The sequence below is a fragment of the Anopheles ziemanni genome, chromosome X, assembly GCF_943734765.1.
Source record: "Anopheles ziemanni chromosome X, idAnoZiCoDA_A2_x.2, whole genome shotgun sequence".
In the NCBI taxonomy this organism is placed as follows: domain Eukaryota; kingdom Metazoa; phylum Arthropoda; class Insecta; order Diptera; family Culicidae; genus Anopheles; species Anopheles ziemanni.
Window position 1 is genome coordinate 12,231,771 of NC_080707.1, and position 15,968 is coordinate 12,247,738.

The following is a 15,968-nucleotide window of genomic DNA, read 5'->3' on the forward strand; positions in this document are numbered from 1 at the left end:
TCGAGGAGGAAACATGCTAGCAGCATTCGAGCTTCGCTCTGTTGGCGCGCGGAAACCCAGCGTGTGCTCCGAGTGGGCTTCCCGAGAACCCCGGGCGAGTTTTCGATAACGTTCTCTCTGCATGCAGGATACGGAATACCGACGGACGGACGGACGGCGATTACGAAAACGGAAACCTTACCTGTGGGTCGTCGTGTGTGGAGTGAGAGACCACTCCGTTATTGTTAGTGCTACCCGCCAGCCCCGTGCCGTTTCCGGTGGCGACCTGCATCGCCGATTGCGGATCCGACGGTTGCTGCTGCTTTGGCGGCACGCCGTTGCTACCATCGTAGCTAGTGATGTTTTGCTTGTGGGTGTTATTTACGTTTTGCATTAATACTGTACGGGGTGCTGGTAGGGGAGGCTGCGATTGCGTATGTGATTGCGATTGCAGATGCGATTGTTGTTGATGCTGCTGCTGCTGCTGTTGCTGTTGCTGCTGATGGTGTGACTCATGTGCAGCAGACGATGGCAGGTGTTGGTGATGGTGCGGTACCGATGGCGGTGCATATGAGCTTAGTGAACTGAGAGCGGGAGGCCCACCATTGCCAGTTACCTTTTGTTGGTCGTGCGCCTTGGCATCGACCTCGAGACCTGCAGCCCGGGCTGCTTCGCCGGACTGAAGCGGACTGCTGCCATTGTTTTCAGCGAGCTGGTCGTCTGTCGTCGAGCGTCGGTAACCAGTGTATCCTATAACAAAAGGCAAAGATAAAAAAAAAATCAAAATCTCGTTTCGAAGTAGGAAAGCAATATTTGTCAAGTACGTCAATCAATATATGAACTACAAAAATAAAACATACACTAAATCAAATTTGGCACCTAGCATTATTTACAACAAATAAGAAACCTCTATTTAATAATTTTTTTTTCAAAGAAACGTTTCCTAAACAAATATGAACAAATAAAAAAAATGAAATCCTAAATATGACGTTGAACCATGTTGAGGGAACAATATGTAGTGCTAAGTGATAAAAATGCAACAGATATTCATGTATTTTAAAAGTTCAAAGACACATTTTTCAAAGATTTCAACTCAACTGGTAGACTAGCTTTTCTTTAGGCATATTATTTCTAGTTTAGAACCCGTTGATTCTAACATAATATTGCCTGAATGATTGGCTCGTGACATGATAATGATTCAATTAATGCCTGTTCAGGTCATAAATATTCGCAAAATAATCGGCCCGTGTGTTGTTGATTTAGTCCCGTTAACATATTTGTTGATTTAGTTAAGCAACACACTGTTCACGCCAGTTCATTCATCAAGAACCAGTAAATTGAATTTCATTTACTTCGGCGTGCAAGTAAAACAGCTTTACTTTAGCCTTAAATCCAAATTTTCAACCATTTGAGGTTTAATTATCGACGTTATATAAATATCTCTTCATTGAAGACTTTTTTAAATAACATCTTCGTAGCCCTTGCTTGTGATGCAGTTTGACATTAATTATTTGATCAAATGAATTCCCCTCGTGAAACTCATTTTATGAACATATTGAAATGCAATATCTCAAATACAAAAGGGACATGTCCCGCTAGACACAGACGAGTGAAAAATTGGTTATGCTTTACTGTCTATCTTAAAAGCGCAAAGAAATTTGAGCATTATCATCTGCAGTAGACAAACTATACATTGTAGAATGTTTCTTAAATGTCGGTAATGTGCCAGTTGGGTTTTTGAGAAGATATTTGCAACACAAATTACTTTCAGGTTAATAATAAATATGCTGGATTTTGCGTTACAAAAAACACTCCTTTCCTACACTGAACTTTAGATGTTAAGATCATCTCTTCGAATAAAATTCGTAACAAATTCAACAATATTTTCCCATTGTTAAAATTTTCCTGCACTCTACATCGTGCTTACCGGCTCGGTAGCTGCCGGCCCCGGTACGTGTTCCGACACCGGCGGGGCCGACGAGTGGACTGCGCGGACTGTGAAGTGCATCCAGTGGTCCCTTTACCTCTCGCTGCACCACCAGCCGCACGAAGCGCTGATGGTCGGTCAGGAGCTGCACCGCATAGTCATGGTGGGCGTTGGTAATGTCGACACCGTTTATCTGCGGGCGGAAGAAAAGGATTGGCTTGAAAGGAGTTCGCTTCATTATGGGGTAACACTACTTCGGACACTACTTACCGCAAGCACACGATCGCCCACCATTATCTTGCCGTCCTTGTGTGCGACACCGTTCTCGTTCAGGCGCGAAATGTAGATGCCCTCGGAGCCGTCCTTGAACGGTGCGTGTCCCTTACCACCGGCGATGCAGAATCCGAGTCCCTGCCCGATCTGGTCGCGGATAAGCGTCGTGTGCAGGATGATCTTCTGCGTGATCTCGTTGCCGTTCGCCAGCATCTCGCCGAGGTTGGCGCCACCGGAGACGCCGGCGGCACCATTCGGCAGCCCAACCGTGTTCGGTGAGGGAGCGGCCGACCCCAGGTACCCGTTGTTGTCGCTGGTCGGAATGCCGAGCGACACGGGTGGTGGTGGCGGCGGCGAAACCATCGCTAGCTTACCTTCAGCGTCCGAGTGCTGGTGGTCGGTCACACTGATCTGTGCCACCGAGCCACTCTCGTCGAACACCGGGTGTCCGATGAGGCGCGTTACCTCGCGGGCAATGAACAGCACGAGCACCGAGCCGCACGCCTTCAGCACCTCGACCGCATCGTAGTGATCGGCATCCTCCACCGAGATTCCATTGACCTTAAGTACCTACGGAACGGAAAGGAACGAAGACGAAGACGTTAATGGACCCCCCTGTTTCTGCGAACAGCAACCATCCATGTGACTCACCTTATCGCCAACCTTCAACCCGGCCAGATCCGCCGGGCCCTTCTCGGTGACGCGCGAGATGAAGATGCCCTCGTCGTCGCCCTTGAACGGGGTCGAGCCGCGCCCACCCGCTATGCTGAGGCCCAGCCCGGCGGACGTGCGCTCGATGTGGATCTCGAGCCGTTCCTCCCGGAGTGCGGTGTACGCATCGAGGGTATCTAAAATGGGAAAATTCCAAGTCCGGAAACGTTATCGAACAGTTCCTAGCAAAACCGCAGACGGGGGGGGGAGAGGCGCCATCGTTATTGTGGTTTAGTAACACGCTGCTGGGCATCTCGCTGGGAACAAGAGACAACACACACAACACACACACCGATATAAACGCATTCTTGTTGGTGTGAACCAGTGGTTTCCAAGCGAAAATGATTCTTCTCGTCGCGAAGGATGCACGATTTCAATAAGCTTATTTACACTTTGCTCCAATATATTCCCGTACACACTTTTCAGTTTGATGACCAAAACAGATCCAGCCTGAAAAGCAAGTGATTAAAGCCGTCTGCTAAAAAACTCGACAAACATCAAAAACTGATGTTAACGTCTCGAAAAAGGCCACGTCCAGTCTACTTATACAAGACCCCAAGGAATTGCAAGCTGTAAAAAAATGTCTGATTTGACGGAGTTTCGCAATCTTTCATTGGAACAGTGTGAAAAAGCAACTCTCCTACGCTTTTCTTTTCCGATGAATTCTCTTTGATTTGTTACAGCACCTTCAGGATGTTCAAAATGACAGATTGTGGTCTCGTAAGTCCAAGGATATTCCGAATAATAATAGAAAAATTCCATGACTCCGAAGAAGCACGCCTCTACCGCGGTTTGAGGTGGTTTTCTCAAAAATAGCCAAAAATACTGCTTGTTTTTGTTGAAAAAGGCGGCAAGGTTAATGCTCTACATCCTTCAATGGATGTTTTTGTTGCACTTTTTGAGGACAAGGTAGATTTGAGGATGATAAGGTAGATAAAAATTAAAACACCATTTTAGTTACCAAATGCAATGGCTTCTAATTAGAGAGAAAATGGTGATGGAAATTATTTGACTATTTACCAAATTTTTCAAACAAATGTTATTGATCTATAAAAATATAGCTTTCTATAAAAAAAATCGGACATAGTGTTATGAAACGATTCGTTACAGTATTTTAGGCACTGTTTACATTCCATATCTTGCAAATAATTATTGTCTTCTACCTGAAAACGATTTGTTTTGATGTGATTGATCATGTTCACGAAACTACAAAACAACTCGAAACCATTCCATGGTGCCAAAGAGCCCGATGCTCTAACTGAAACGTTAGATTTCAGCCTTTTTTGTTACCTTGCATTATAAACTGCATCCGTTTAATTTTCATAACGCTTTGAAGATGCCTTTTTCTGACGCTTGTCAGTAAAGTTCTCTTTTTTCTTGTCCACCGTGCTTCTGTTAATGCCTTTCAGGGGGGAGACACATCTGACACCGCGGACCGAAAGGGTTTTTACAAAAAAAAAAAAAAAGCGAGAGGCAAAGGCAGCTTCCTATCCTCTGCCGCTTAGCACATTGTGTACACGCTCTTGCGAGATTTAATCGCCGCCGTAGCCACTGTTTACGACTGGCAACAGCACACGACGCTGGCGATTTGTGTAGTCAAACATGTTTGTTTATTCACGGGTACACTCGGTGTTTTCGTCGCTTCCCTCCTCGCGTGCGCTTGCACCTCGCCAATGAAGTTATTTCACAAACACACATAATTATGACCTAGTATCGAAGTGCTATCGATGGTCCAAAGGGTTTCGGTTGTGTGTGGGTTGTTTTTGTTTAACGTATGTGTACCTATTCAATTAGCGCGTGCCCGAAGGTGCTCGAAAAACGGCACCAGGTTGAGGCTACCTCGGGACACTTGCACTGTAGGACAGTTTGATCCTTTGTTTCGAACTCGGAAAACACCTTCACACGGCGAAGTTGTTAAGAAAATTGAGCTTTTTGAGCCTCCATTTATTAATAAAGACTCGTACGCGAGTCTTGGGTTGACGACGATGACGAAGCCGAAGGTGTTGGAACTAGGACCGTGCCGAGGGGCAAAATGGCGCTTGTCTCGGCCTGCTGTCCTGGAGTGGATGTTATTTTTTTGGTGCTGTATCTCAGCGTTATCGTAAAGTCGTCAAAGACAAGAGTCCCTTCCCTTACCGTACACTTTCTGCTTGCCAAACAGGGCGAATCCACCGCCACCCGCCGCCGCCGTCCGCTGCTCGCCGTCGCTGCCGCCGCCCTTGACCGAGGTGATAATGCGAATGCGCCGCTTGTCGTCCTTCCGGCCGCCCGACTTCTTCTTACCGTTCGACAGGATGCTGGCGGGTGACGCGCCACCGCCCAGCGACGACAGGTTGGAGGAGCGCGTCGAGGACGCCGCCGACGAGCGCCGGGAGAGCGGCCGCCCGCGCCGTGACGCCCTCGCCTTGCCCTCGTCCTTCACCTTGAACTTTACCGAAAACATCGCTGAAACTCAACTCACAACCCCCTCTCGCCTCTCTTCTGGTGGTCTGCGGTGAGGCAAAAATATTTATAAACTTGGCGCTACAACAAAGAGCGCAAAAGGACGTCAAACCCAAACACTGGCAGCCGCTGGAAAACAACACACACAGCTAATGGGACATGGGACAAACGGATGGCAACGGAAGCAGGTTGCTGTAGTTTGGTAACAAAAGGAGTTCCGTCAACTCGATAACGGACTTCGAGGGCCGTCCGGTTTTGCTTGCTGCGTTGATAAAATTAATCTAACAGCCTCGAAAATTTCACACTCAGCTACCTTACGCCAGATAGACACACACAAATACGCGTACGATGTGCCACGCTCCAGTGACGCGGATGTAAAGGCCACCCTGTCGCCGGAGGCAGAGAGGCTGAAGAGAGTTCGGTTTAATAACTGGGATAACGTAATTTTCACCCTCAATTAGTGGGACACGCGCTTTGTAGGGCTACCAAAGGGCAACGAGCGTGTAGCTGCTGCCACAGAATAGGAAAGGGCACCTCACAACACCACGGACACGCATACACTTTCGGTTGATTGGAGACGATTCCGGTGGTTAGACGCGCAGCGTCAACGATGACTCAGTGGCGCACGTTCTGATCTCGTTGAAGGTTTCTAGAGCGGATTTCACCGATATGCAGCTGGAAAATCTTCTGTTCGGATGGTCGACAGCTTTAGCACCGTATTCCACTGGCTGGAAGAACTCCACAATAGGTAGCAGATGACGATCTGTCCGCGAGGTGTACTCTGCTGCAATATGCTGGCGGCTGGTATCAACATCGCGCGTCGTGACAAACCACGACGAACCGCGCACTAGGACCGATCCACAGGCTTTGCCAGCCGTAGCGTCGGCGACATCGATAAGGTGTGCTGCAGCAAAGCGAGAGCGATTGCCAAATGCTGATGTACTGGCCCCTTGCGTGGTCCCGATAAGCGGAGCTAGCGCACACTCGATAAAACTACCTCTTATCGCGATAGAACGCAGAACCAAACGACACTCTACGTGCGCGACACGCGGGCAGCTACTACAACCCGTACGGCGTCGCTGAGAATTCTTCTCCAAAGATACTACCACGCCACGGTTGAGAGACTACTATATTGGACTACGCCACCTACGCGTCATGATGCAGTAACTCCGGGCGGACTGTGGCCTACGGAAGTGCTACATATACCCGTTACATTGAGGGGAACCCACCCATGAGTGGATGTGAATTGATAATTGTGTGTTTGTATGTGCTCCATACACCACCGTCCAGAGATCTGATAAGCAAAGTGCTAACAGGCTGCCCTTAGAGGTATCCACTCCTATACCTAAGGGTTACGATTCGATTGTCGCCACTATAACCTTCCTTCCTGACACCCATGACTAAGCACCCGGGAACGTCAGAAGTTTGTTATCCGGTTGGATTTGGTGAATCGGTACGTTGTACAAGAACCAGTGTACAAGCTGATGAAGATCAACGGTAGTGAATCATTGGATTTCTCTTTTTCTTCGATGACGTCACCCTAAGCTAAAATCCCGAGGTACGCTACATTTCACAGCTAGTAACCATTGTTAGGCACGCATGAAATGCAGTTAGGGTACTTCCAAAATGAATAATCTTGAATGCTTAAACTCTAATGTGTTTCCCAAAGACCCCCACCGACAAAGCGACAGCGCGAAGCAACCACTATCGTCGTCATAGTCGCCGTTTTTCGACGTACAACCCTGACACACAAAATCGACGACACCCTCCTCCTTCTGTTATCGCGCGCAACATGCTCAACACATACGCACGCGGCAGATAGGTGGCTTTTGGACGGTTTGAAGGTTTGTACCGAATGCGGATACCTTCGTGACACCCATACGCAGGTGGACGATCGGGAGAGGGTATTCTACCTGTTTGTTTATCGAACGAGCAACAGCGTGTACAAAAGGGAGCTTATCTGAAATTGGTCGTCGTCGTCGCAATGTGTACACACAGCGTCATTGAAACCGTGCGTTCCCAGGCCGAGAGCGTGGAGTGCCACGGGAAGTACGCCACGTCTGGGGAGCAACGAGTGACACAGAGTGCTACACCACGCCCTTCACCCAACGTATCACCCTCACCCGTTTCGGAAAGGGAGCGAAGAGGGTGGGGGGCTAATATCGCGAAGGGGTGCGGTTTCTGGTAACCTCCACAACGGTGCCCTCATAGCTGTCCGTCATCATGGGTGCACTCTAATGAAGCGCTACCAGGCTGGAACCGCCTTAAGGGAGTATACGCCCCGTTGCGCCATCTTCACAGCGCATGGGGCAGAGTAGTGTCGGTAAACAATTGTGCAATGATGTGTGGTCACATGCGGCGGAGTGCGCTTAGTTCTCGAGCAATGCGAGCGTTTTTTTTTTTTTGGGAAGGCCGGTAGTTAAGTCCGGAGATGTTCGGACTAGTCTCTAAGGGCAAACATTGGAACCTACGCAAATGAGTTCGCCCTTAAGGAGGACAATCGGTCGAATACCGAGCTAAAAGGTCACGCACTTGGCGATTGCTTCAGAAGCCGAGAAGTCGGAGTCCGAGTCACCAGTCAAGTACCTGTTACCTTCTTCAGGTTCCTCAAAATATCGCAGACAAATATTTGTTCGCCCTCCGTAAGCTGCGCAGGGCCCGCTCTGCTGGCAGGTGAACACTTCGCGTGTTGCTGAAGACCTGTGATCTTCTGTTTGCACATTCCATTCACCGTTCCGCATTAAACTTCCGGCAATGGCTACGTTGGCCCTGGGGCGCTTATCAGTTACGCTACATCGTTAGCCTTATCGCCGCCCTGCTCGATTGCTTCCCGCGAACCTAAAATAAGTACGCCACCGCAGAGGCATCGATGTTGGAACATGACACATTCCACACACTGGTGTGTCGAATTGGCGGCCGCCTCAGCTTCATGCTCGCACATCACCGCGAAACTAGTCGCTGCTTATCTTATCGCACACATCCATGCTCCTCTCCTTCCCTGTCTCTCTCTCTCTGTATCTCTCCATTTAGCATTGATTTTCCACCGCTACACCACCGTTGCCGACCGCTGGAATGTGATGCATCCTAATGTGAAGCACACATCGGGCCTCTATAGCCTTCGACAAGAATATACTACGCCTGAAGATGATCAACCGAAAGACGTTATGACGTAATGCCGACGATGATGGATCGTGATGTAATGCTGGCAAACATCTCGATCACTTAGTCAAACAATCTCATCGAATTCGAGGCCCTTTCTAGTGACTTCGGCCCAATGTTCCCTTGTACTCCAGTTATCACCCATGGAACCGTGTAGAGTCCAACCAAAAGGGACCGATGACTATTGCGACGCATGTGTATACGATCTCGTCTCTTGTAACTTCACCGGCGTAAACAGCGTGTTTGCACAACAACGACACCCTCGGAGAGTTAGTGTAAGATTGAATCTAAGGTTAGGGGTTGCTTTCGGGTTGCCCGGGGGTTCAGGCCCCTACCTACCTTCGGGATGGGTGGCGGATTGCGTCGCAGCCTGCGACTGCTCCACCGTCGGATGCTCGTCCAGCTTCGGCGGGGACAGTTCTTTTAGTTTCAGCGAGGTGAACATTAGATTAGTATTCTTGTCAGTGATGGTATGGTGCACACGCTTGTTCTTCAAATGGTGCGGCGTATCCCTGCAGGCAGAGAATAAATGGGGGGGAAAATGAAAGAGAGAGTCAGAGTCACGTCTTGAGCCAGGAAAGCTGTTGGGGTTTTCCGTGGTCGTGGCGTGGAATTTTGGTGTGTGACCTATACGCGAAACGTGAAAATGCAACGGGGAACATATGGGGACGCACTTGCATGGGAGGGGAAAGGGGGCAGGCATACCACACACCAAAAAACCACGCAAACACACACACACACACACACACACACGAGCGAGCAAACCCTGTTGGGAAGAGGTTGGACGAGGCTTACCTGCGGTGCAGCTTGGAGATAGGCTTCTTGCCGCCGTTCTCGTCACTCTCGTCGCCGTACTGCTGGTACTGCTGGTGCTGCCGGTCACCCTCACCACCACCGTCGTCCCCCTCCTCGTGGTCTTCGTTCACCTCGAAGCCGACCCGCTTCTCGTAGCCGTCCTCGTCCGGGTAGTCGTCGGTGTCGAGCAGCGCTTGGTTGGAATGGCCCTCCGGTTCGCCGGGCGCCGTCTCGGTCGGCATGGCACCCTGGATGTCCTCCATCGTGGCCGCCCCGTACCCGGAGCGGTTGAGCAGCGAGGGCCGCGAGGCGGACTCCTCCGAGAGTGTGTCCAGGTTGCCGGACAGGTCGTCCGACTTGCGCTCCTTCGCGAACAGCTTGTGCGCCTTCATCTTCAGCTCCTTCGGGTGGGGCGTGTTCTGGCGCACGAACGGTTTGTCCTTGTCCGCGTTGAAGTCCTCGGTGAACTTGACCGAGTGCGTCCGCGAGGCCTCGCGCTCCTCCCAGTTCTCCGAGTCGGTATCCTCGCGGTGGCTCGGGTTGGCCGGTACGTAGCGCTGCTGCGGCAGCAGGAAGCACGTCAGCACCTGCTCCTTGGTCACCTCGTCCACGTCCGGCTGGAACGTGGGCAGTGGCTGGGACTGGTTTTCCGACAGCCACACCGCCTTCAGCTGCAGGTTGACGAGCGAGTACGGCAGGTGCTGCAGCAGGTTACCGGACACGTCCAGCACGTGCAGCTCGGTACAGTTGCCGAGCTCCGAGGGTAGGCGGGTGAGCTTGTTTTCGCGCAGGCTCAGCACGCCGAGCTGGCGACAATTGCCGAGCTCGCGCGGTACCGCCACCAGCGAGTTCCGGTCGACGTTCAGGTTGTTCAGCACGAGCATGTTGCCCACGGTTGCCGGCAGCTCGTTGAGGAAGTTCTCCGTCAGGATGAGCTCCTGCATGTTCACGCAGCACCCGATGCTGTCGTTCAGTGTGTGCAGCCGGTTCTGGTCCAGCTTCAGGATCGACAGGCTGACCAGCCGCGAGAACCCATTCGGCAGCATTTCCAGCAGGTTCTGCGACAGGTGCAGATCGGTCAGACACTCCAGCCCGCCGATTTCCTCCGGCAACTCCTCCAATCTACAGAATTAGAGAGGACCGAGAGAGAAAGACAGACAACACACAACACACGGTGTGTGTAAGTATACCAAATACAGCCCCGCAATCATCCACTTCGACCTACCTATTCTCTGAGACATCCAGGCATACTAATTTCTTTAGTAAGCCAATCTCAGGCGGTAAACGCTGCAGCTGGTTGTGGTCCAGCCAGAGCTCCTGCAGCGACGGCAGGTAGCCCAGGTGCGACGGAAGCTCATCGATCTCGTTGTCGCCCAGATCTAACCGCTCCAGCTTCGTCAGCTGGCTAATTGACTCCGGTAGGTTCTTCAGCAGGTTCTCGCGCAACTCCAGCGACACCAGCTTCGACAGACTATTGTCAAACGATATCAAAGCGAAACGAACAATCCATCATCGTCTGTGAGCACGCATTTTGACAAACATTGGTTCGACATGATAGTCCTTGAAAAAGCTACCATTTTTACTGTCATTGCCACTTATCTCTGCTTCCAACCCAACTATGATCGAAAAAGCGCATCAACCTTTTGTCTCTAAGACATTACGTATCTGGATTTGCTTCTAATTCATTTTTGTCTCGTGTTCATCTGGTTTTGTCTTCCGAATGTCAGTTTTGTCTAAACATTTTTTATTTGACATTTGACTGTAAAAATAAAGATTTTTGTTTGTACCATTATGGTCGACAAAAAAGAAACTATGCAACATTAATAACAAATAAAAAGTTTGGTACTGAGCGAAATTGAAAAAATACATGACAACTATCGTAAACAAACAAAATCCGTGACGTTTGGCAGCTATCAAAACAGGTTTATTTCCCCTAATTCATTGCTTCTGTGTGGATAAACAAAAACGCACTCGAAAATCGTGGGGGAAAATGCGTGATAATTGATTAAAGTTTGTTTTAAGGCATTCATTTGACCATTTTAATGTTATCAGATAGTAATCAGGTACGAAACGCACAATAGCCTGTTTTATTTTCTTGTCTTCAACTCGAGACAAAAGTAAATGACTACGAGACACAACCAGAAAGTCTATGAGCTCTTGCAAAACCTTGGAGACAAATGTTGATGGGCTGTTCGAAAACATGGAGGCATAGAGACAACACCACCTGCTTTCGAGATACAGTTTGGTGGCAACGACTGTACCATCTTTTGACAGACGAAGACATTTGTTGACAACTTTCGGAATGTTGATTTGTAAAGCGCGTCGAACGTTTCAGATAAAAGTGTGTACCGTAATGAGTGGAATCTTACAAGATTCCGAGACTCGCTAACGCAAACAGGTAAACAAACAGTGGATGATGGTTACGTACCAGCCAAAGTCTTGCGGCAGGGCGACGAGGGACATGTCGTTCAGGCCCAACACCGTCAGGTTGCGCAGCTGGGAGAACCCGGGCGGTAGCCGCGAGATCGGGTTCGAGCTGAAGTCGGCTATCTGCAGGCTGCGCAGGTGCTTGATGTCGTCGGGAATGTCACCGATTTCTGTGTGGAAGTGGAGGAGGAAAACCGAAAATGGAAGCAACGCGGAAACGGTAGGCGACCGGGACTCCCCCTCGGCATATGGAGCGGACGGGCCGGAAATTACACTCACCATTTCTTGACACATCCAGCTCGACCAGGTTGACAAAGTTCTGTATGTCGGAGGGAATCTTAAGTATGTCATTGTCGCTCAGGCCCAGCTTCCGCAGACGGTAGAGACGAAAAAATCCCTGCAACGGAACGAATAAGAGAAGCGAACGAATTAACGAATGAATAGAAGCGGTAACAGAAGCGGGCGCACCGAAGCAATTTGTACATTCCGGTCCCGGACTCGAATCCAGCGGACAGAGGTCGAATCGAATTAGGTTTCGCATCAATCACGGATCGACGAGCTGCCATCGGCAGCGTTTCATAGAAGGCGGATGCACTAGCATTTGCCTCATCATTCGTCACCTCCAACTCGAACCGGGAGTGGGATTCATGTCCTGCGACCCGCAGCAAGCCTAACTCAATTCCGGGAACCGCTGGTCCGATGCACCGGACACGCTGGCGACGCCTTATTCGATCAATCTGCCAACACGGTTCGGGCGGAAATGCTGCTGCATTACGGCATTGCATCGGACACGAGAGAAATGCAAAACATGCAACAGTAAATTGCGTGGAACAAAATAGAATAAATGAAGTTCTATGGAAGGTGCTGTTTTCATTTGTCACCTCTCCAGCGGTTTGTTTTCCGTGCGATAATAACATCGTGGTTCTGGAAATTTGCTACATGTTCAAACAAGCCCATTGTACCATTGGCATAATTGGATATCAAATACAAGAGAGGGAGATGCAATCAACAAGTTGGAAAGTAATGTAAAATGTAATTGAACAAATAATGAATGCGTAAGTATTTCATCGAAACACTAATATTGTAAGATAAACAATTTCAAGAGAAGAAGAAAATTATATCCATTTGTTAATTATTCATATCGGAAAGCACATTTGCAAACAATACAAAATCATGATGAAACCAATTTTCAAAGAACTACGAAACACGAAAAAAAATCAAACAGGCTCGTTTAAGGTTTAGTTTGTTTATGATATTCTTTTCGACCACTTTCTTTTTTCGCTCGAAAGTACGCAAAGCAAAAGTTCTTTAAGCTTTTAATCACAAGTGTTGTTGCACAAATACCTCGAGTTTCTTATTACTTGTGTAATAAATAATAATAACTCAAACTTGTTTAATAAATAATACATTTTGCTGTTTGCTTTTACCAAACAATCCGATATACGAGTAAAGTTCAGCAAGAAAACAAACAAAAAATAGGTAAAAACCCCAAACCAGTGGAATAGCTCGAATTTAAAAATTAAAATAACCAAAGCTTCACACAAATCAACTCGGTAGAGCAAAAACCCCGTCAAGTGCGCCCCCGTCCCTCGGAAAATGGTGAAAAGTTTCAACCGGATTCAGGAAAAAAAACTGGACCCATAAACGAGAAGCTAATATCAATTTCATTCATTTGTTTCCATATTTTATGCGACTTTTTGGTTTTGAATACAACAATTTCAATAATCAAATTACAACTGGTTAGTTATAATTGTTGAGATATGATCCGGGAACAGGTTTACCAGAAACTATCTTCATTTCTGGGAAAAAAACCTTCGGAGTACAAATGATAGGTTTCGGAATGCAGTTTGTACAAATGGTTTCGTCGCTCGCACACGCCCGGTATATATGCTTTGTAAACATAGCGTGAAACCGATCCGCAACCGCGCTGGAAGCCAACAAAAAACAGGACCGGAGTTCGGAATTTTTTTTTGAACGCACCGTACGTTCGAACGCTTCCCAACGTGTTTAAAATTAAAAATCGGATTGATTTGAGAGGAAGCGTGTAATAAATCCGAGCTGGCTGCCAAGCGTCGTAAAAATTCAATAAAAAATGAAACACGACATAAAACGTGTTAAATATAGAAATTTATGTAGGTTACGGACGGACCTTAACATTCTTCTCGGTACAACCCCTTTTTTGTTTTGCGGGAGTGCTGCGGCAACAACTCCTCCACATCATCCAGGCGAAAGGCAAACAACAACAGCGACGACGCTTCTCCTCTCGAGGCCAGTGGGCAGCCGCCAGCTGCGTAGATCTGCGAGACTGGCCACTGCACTACGCTGCGTCCGGCTGCCGCCAAAGAAAAGTGCACGGTGTTGCACACACACACACACACACCAGCAGCACAGCAGCATTCACCCCCGCTTTGGCTTCCGGCGGCGAAAGAAACCCCCTTGTGTTAAGTGTTGTTTTTACAATGTTTCTGAAGCGCATTTTCCTACACTTGGCACCGGAGTCTCATCCAAACACGAAGTTTAGCGAAGGTCGAAGCGGAAGGGGAAGGTTGCTGCAGCGGTGGCGCGGAGCGCGGGAACCGGCAATGAGTAAGCGTAAGACGGTAGTGGGTCTTCCAAAGTGCGGTGCGTGATTCAAACACGGGACACGAACGGCAAACAACGGCGAAAGTTCGGTGGCCCAACCTGAGGCTGCTGGATGGCAGGTTGGGGGGGCACAAACAGGCCGCTGACAGCACGTGCCTCTAAGCATGCCTCCCAAGCGGCGAGTTTGCAGCTCGGGAAACAATCAGCCCGAGCCCGCAAGTTGTGAAGCAGTACATGAAAGATACCCGTAAAGATGCAATCGTTAGGCAGCACCATTTAAATGTGGAGCCGTATCCTTGCTTGCTGCGGAAAACGACTGTCCTGTAAACAACTACTGCGTGTGTGGAAGTTATGAGAAAACCATTGCAATGCCACACATAATAAACTCGGAAAGGCCACACAAATGATAATTTTGTAAACTATGCAGAAAGACACGAATGATAAAAAGGTGAAACCGCAAGTGAAAAACAAAATATAACATTAGAAAAAGAAAATGGCAGGAGACGCAAGACGTAAGTGCTCCAAAATAATTAAAACCAAGTTGCTTGAGAAACAAAAAACAAGAAGAAAAACAATGGATCAAGGAGGATTCTTATTATTTATATTGCAAAATTAAACTACATTATCCACTTGCCGATTCGAAAAGATTAAACTAATACACGCTCAAAAGCAAGCATTATTCGGAGCGGATCCATGTTTGTCTCTAAGACACTTCTCTAAGACACTATTTTACGATATAATAGGTGCTTTTTTAAATGATTTAGATCATAAAGTAATACATTTTAATTACTTTATCGTTATATTTACTTTGTTTCTTTTGTTTGTTTTTTACCAGTTCTATCACTTATTCATATGTTTTTTTTAACGATCCCAACCCACACGTTACTGTATTTTGAGCTGCAAAACGCTACTTGAAGCGTTTGTTGAATCAGTTGATTGAATAATTGACAACTATGTCTAGCTTGTTTTACTGCAAGGTGTTGTGATGCTGAGTATTAAATGGATGTTCTAGATGTTTGTTTTAATTAATATTATTGAAATATTGTGTGAAATAGTGTTTTTGTTAACAAGCTCGTACAGCTATAGATTTTATTTACTTGTCAACTACTTTATTTCTATTGCCATGTGTTTTTTACCAATTCTATTGCTCATTCTTACGTTTATTAAAAACACGCAGAAAGTGTATGAAATTATAAACCCAATTTAACGAATTTATAGCTAGCAAACCTCACTTTATGCATTTGTTGACTCATTTGATGGTTTTGATTGATTGATGAGAATATTCATTTCATGTTGCAAATCATTTAGCATGATTAAACTTTAAGTAACAAAAAAGGACGCGCTGAGTCAAAAGTTGGTGTCTTAGCGAGCTGTTTCGCTAATATTATTGAAATAGTATTGAAATAAACACGGAGCCATAAACTTTATACCTCCATTTTACCACTGCGTTAGTGCATTTAAATCCCAATTTTGATACTCTGTCCATCCATGGCTTATTTCTCTGATAGCTCCATTAGTTCCCGGTACATTTCAACCGAGGCTTTCCAAGGTGGTTGAAAAGAAAATGGTTGGCGCCAACAGCTCATTCAACACGTACTCAATAAAAAAAACCACGTGCACAGAAATAAAACGCGTCCTGTAGGACACAATGGGGGAGAGCTGCAATAAAAAC

The 15,968-nt window shown here is 47.5% G+C and overlaps 1 protein-coding gene across 1 annotated transcript in view; it reads right to left on the reverse strand.

The window, feature by feature from the left end:
- LOC131291081 (protein lap4) overlaps positions 1-15,968 on the reverse strand; it is a 55,165-nt gene that overhangs the window by 26,740 nt on the left and 12,457 nt on the right. Inside the window, 9 exon segments of the mRNA XM_058320270.1 lie at positions 182-729; positions 1,907-2,099; positions 2,177-2,749; positions 2,831-3,027; positions 8,831-9,003; positions 9,287-10,408; positions 10,512-10,757; positions 11,715-11,883; positions 11,993-12,110. Coding sequence (XP_058176253.1) covers positions 182-729; positions 1,907-2,099; positions 2,177-2,749; positions 2,831-3,027; positions 8,831-9,003; positions 9,287-10,408; positions 10,512-10,757; positions 11,715-11,883; positions 11,993-12,110 — 3,339 coding nt within the window.